Here is a 4,539-nt window from a genome sequence, read left to right as displayed (position 1 = left end):
GGGGAGACACATTCCTATAGTAACCGGGATGGCGCGATGCAGCCCCAGCTGGTTGCTAAGAGGGTTAAACTGTATCCAAACAGCTTTGGGGAAATCCAGCCCCTTCTCCTGCCACATGGATCGACTCATTGGGTGGGAGCGGCGGAGAGACAAGGGTCTCCAGCAAATCAGCGCCTAATTGATTAAGGCGAGCTGGTTTGAATAGAGCTGGCCATGTGCCAATCGCCTTTCAAAGAGCCCCTCTATGATTAATCGCAATGCATTATTGATAATCATAATTATAGCAGGACACATGCGCGGTGCGCGGAGGATTGGGGAGGCTGGGGGGGGGAGGCTCGATTTCCGTAATTTTGAGAAGATTTTTTTTTAGTAATTTTTTATTCTGCCCCAGCTGATGTTTGAGCCAGCATGTCGCGGAGGAAGCAGGCGAAGCCTCAGCATTTCCAATCCGACCCCGATCTGGCCTTGTTATCCCAGCGAAATGGTGAGTTCTTCTCCTCTCCCTCGCACACATTTTAACACAAACACACACAAAATAGATCAACTTACCTTGCGGGGAGACGGGACCGCGCCGGGCAGCGGAGCGGGACAGCTGGATCTCCCGGAGTTACGTGCGGGGGGGTTCCTTCTGGGGTTTCGGTCCAAGTTCTTGGCTTTTATTTTATTTTTTTAACTCAGCGTTTTGTTTCGCCTGTTTCTTAACGAAACTCCAAACTCTTTCCGTTTTTTGATGTTTTCCCTCCGCCCTCCCCCCGCGGGGCGGTCTGGCATCCTGAGTCCGCGGGAGATGGATCCGCGCCCCCCGCGCCTTTCTCCGCGCCCCGCGGAGCGAGGGAACAAAGTGGGGCTGCCGCGGGGCGGCTGATCCTGGAGCCCCGCGGGACGGATGCCCCGTCCGGCCACACACGCTGCCCGCGCCGTCCCCCCGACAGGGGCGGAAAACCCCCCCTCCGGGCACCCACTTTCTTGCCCCCCCCCCCCCCCTCCCCGCAACACCCCCGCGGACCCCAGCGCTCCCGCACCCCCCACTCCCCCGCAGTCCCGCCGAGCGGGGGACGCTGCCCCGCCGCCGAGCAGCCCCGGCCTCCGGCTTCACCAAAAGCTTCCTGGAGGCGGAAAAGTTGCCGCCGCCGGGCCGGGCCGCGGGGGCGATCGCCTCGTCCCGGGAGCCGCCGCCGCGCCGGGCTCCGCGCAGCCGCCGCGCCGGAGAGGGGCTCCGCGGCCGCCAGCGCGGAAGCTCTGGGCAGCGCGGGGGCTTGTTTTCTTTCCCTAAGGTTTTATTTTGGTTTGTTTTGGTTTTTTTCCTCCGTCTCCCCCTCCCCTCCAAGTCGGTGAGCGAGGAATAAACGCTGGCTTTGTGTCCGCCAGGATTTGGAGAGGGAGCGTGTGAAATATCTTCTTTTTTTTTTTTTCCTGTTTTTTTCTCCCCCCCCCCCCCCCCCCCCCCTCCCCACTTTTTCCTCCGGGAGAAGGGGGATTTCGGAGGAGTTCGGCGCAGCCCGGCGGGCGGCGGAGGGGGACGTGCCCCTGCCCGTACCTGTACCGGGACGCGGGGTGACAAGTGGTCGGCGAGAGCCGCGGCCGGGAAGGCGGGGGCGCCCGGCCCGGGGTCAGCGTCCCCCCCCTGCGCCCGCCGCCGGCCGGCCCCCCCAGCGGCCATGAGGAGGGCGAGCGCCGGGGGGCTGCGAGGGGACCCGCCGGCGGCAGGCGCGGAGGGCGCCGCGGGGCAGAAGTGCTTCAGGCGGGCAGGTAAGGGCGGGCCGGGGCGCGGCGGTGCCCCCTTCGCCGCCCGGCCCCGCCGGTCGGAAGCACCTCGGACTTCCCCCGGCAGCTTCCCGAGGAAGCGTTGGCGCGGGGCCCTCCGCTCCCGCGGCCGCTCCGCGCTCCGGCGGTGCCCGCTGCCCTGGGCCCGCCGAGCTCCCGCCCGGTCCGGCCCGGCCCGGCGGCGGCTCCGGGAGCGGCGGTGCCGTGTGCGGTGCCCGCGCCCCTCGGCTGCGCGGGGGCGAAACGCGGGGAGAGGGTCCCGGGCTCCTCGCGATAAATCAAGTCGGAAAGTTTGCGGGATGTTGTCCTGCCTCTATGAGCATTTACTCGGCTTCCAAAATCCCTGGGACGCCCTCTTCGTAAACCAGCAAATATATAAGCGCTCGCTTCGCGTAGCTCTGCCGAAACGTTTCTTAAAAGTCATTGGGTTCCTGGGAGGCGACTTCTGGTTTTTAGCTGAGTTTCGTGCGCTTTGAGTGCACTCGAGTTCTGCCGTTGCTCAGCTTAATCCCCTTTCTCATCTCAGTAAACGTATTTCTTTTTCTTCTGATATTATTTCTACTTCCTCTTGAAGTTTGGAGCAGGAGTTGGGGAAAACGTTAGGTTTTTATTTGTCTTTCATCGGCCTCCTATGAAAGAATCTGGAACTTCTTAAAGTGAGCAGGGAAAGGGAAAGCTGAGATGGAAATTATCTTGCTGGGAAAGCAGAGAGGGATTTTTCACATCTTCACTTTGTATGATTGCATCTTTTGACATTCGCTGTCTTTTTTTATTTTTAGTAGATGGAACAGGTCAAAACACCTCCAATTATCTTTTTTAAAAGTAGCCGTTTTCTTCTGCTTTTAGTCTTTTGATCTGATTTTGCACATCATTTTCAAATGAAAGACAGTGGGAGTGTGAGAAAGGAATGTTAACTGAGCAGCTTTCCTGCCTGTTGCTAAAGGATGTACTTGAAGTAAGTTTTTGCCTGAAATGATGGCATGGAAGTGAAGCTTTTGTTCAGTTTGCGTGGCTATCGTAAGTTAAATAAGTAAATAACAAAGTTTGTTATTTTTTAAAAATACCGACGAGTTTCCTAGGAAAAGCAGTGTGCTGTACTATAAAATCTGTAGGAGCCTCCCCCCGCCCTTCTCTAGTAATGGTTTTAGGTTATGGCTGGTTTACATGGTTAGACGATAAGTTTTGAGTAAGTTGCCTAGAGGGTGTGTTTTGTAATGGTGTTTCAGGATTCAGAACGCTGTAATAACATTAGCATAGAGCTACCCTCCGCCTTTCCGGGGTCCCCAGCCCTGGCAGCAGCTTCACACTTGAGCAAGATAGGGTGGGTGAGCTGCGGTGAGGACGAGTTTGCGTTATATGCCTTGAAATTGCAAAACAAAACCTCGAAATTCCAAGCACTCCTTTCTTCTCCTTTCATACTGTGAATTCAGGTTTGCTAATTCATCTACAGTTTGCGCAGGGTTCAGGCAAACGTAGCATCGCTAGTCCTGAAGACACTTGCAGTAAGGTACTGCTGGGCAGTATTTTGAGTGAATGGAGTGGCCCCGTGAAAATTTCTTGCATCTGATTTGAATTCTGGTTTGTTAAAACTTTCTGCTATGGTTTCATATCTAAAGATCGCTAGGAAAAAAGTTCCTCAGACTGCAACAGCATGTTCGTTTTTTTTTTTTTTTTACTGCGCTCTCTTTTTTTTTTTTAAAGTTCAAAGCTCATGCAGTTCAGTCTTACCAGGAAGACTTTCCGCTTAAAATGTATTTTTGGTGCAATCAATGGATAAGTAAGTTTACTCTTGTAAAATCTTGTGCATGTGCACATTTGATAAGGTTCATATTGGATTAACCAGAACAGCTCTCAGATTAATAGTAGAAATTACTTGCAGCGTAAATTATATTCAACAAGTAACTAATTACTGGTAGGAAGTAGGCAGGAGATTGTGGGATTATTTCCTTTTGTTAATAACTCCAGCCACTTTCATGACATTTTAGATTTTTTTTTTTTTGAGTTGGTTGGAATTGCATTCCCAATTGTAAAAGAATATTCTTGGAGCGTAATTTTCCAAGGCAAAAGTTATATCGGAGAAATAAGCCAACTAGACTTTGAGGAAGAGAAAATATTTGCTGCCCTTCCACATAAAGGCTTGTCAGAACCAGTGCCTTTTCATGTCAATAATGGATTTTGGTAAAATCCTGCTGCAGCATTATGATCATCCACATAATTGTTACTGGGCCCATGAAATGAGAGAAGTTATGACCGCTTTCTTTAGTAAGATCTGAAGACAGGGTGCTTAAGAGAAATAATTGCTTAGTTAGGCTGCTTTTAGTTTGTTACATAATTAGGCCTTTTTGTGCGATAACTGCAGTCTGTCGGTTCAGAATACAGACACTTGTGTTTTTTCCCAAAGGTGAGCCTGAAGTGTAGAGGGCCTTGTGAAATATCACTTATGCAGATGCAATTCAGAAATAATTACTGAAACCCATATGGTGGAAGTTGTCTAAACCTGGTGTTAGTTCAGACCCGTTTTGTGTGTGTTTCCCCTACATAACCCGCATCTTTGTCTTGCTGCAAAATATTTATGTTTTAGTTTGTACCTTATTTATCTTTTTGATGCTAAGTAGCATCTGGCTCCCCGAGGACAAGCCCTCCTGTATATTTAGCTGTACCAGTGCTTATTGCATAACTGGCTTTTAACCATATTCATGCTTTAATTGTGGAAACATGAATCTTTATTGAAGTGACCTGAGGTGCCTCTCAGAAAACACAGTTATGTTTCTTGAA

General features: G+C 51.5%; 1 protein-coding gene across 1 annotated transcript in view; it reads left to right on the top strand.

Annotated features, from left to right (window-relative positions):
- Nucleotides 1–405: 405 nt before the first annotated feature.
- Nucleotides 406–4,539, top strand: part of SALL1 (spalt like transcription factor 1) — a 14,476-nt gene continuing 10,342 nt past the window's right edge. The window contains exon 1 of the mRNA XM_050903900.1: nt 406–484. Coding sequence (XP_050759857.1) covers nt 409–484 — 76 coding nt within the window. The 5' untranslated portion in view covers nt 406–408. The remainder of the gene's footprint in view (nt 485–4,539) is intronic.

The sequence above is a fragment of the Gymnogyps californianus genome, chromosome 12 (genome assembly GCF_018139145.2).
Source record: "Gymnogyps californianus isolate 813 chromosome 12, ASM1813914v2, whole genome shotgun sequence".
In the NCBI taxonomy this organism is placed as follows: Eukaryota; Metazoa; Chordata; class Aves; order Accipitriformes; family Cathartidae; genus Gymnogyps; species Gymnogyps californianus.
Note: the sequence above shows the minus strand (reverse complement) of the source record. Positions and strands in the feature narration are given on the sequence as shown.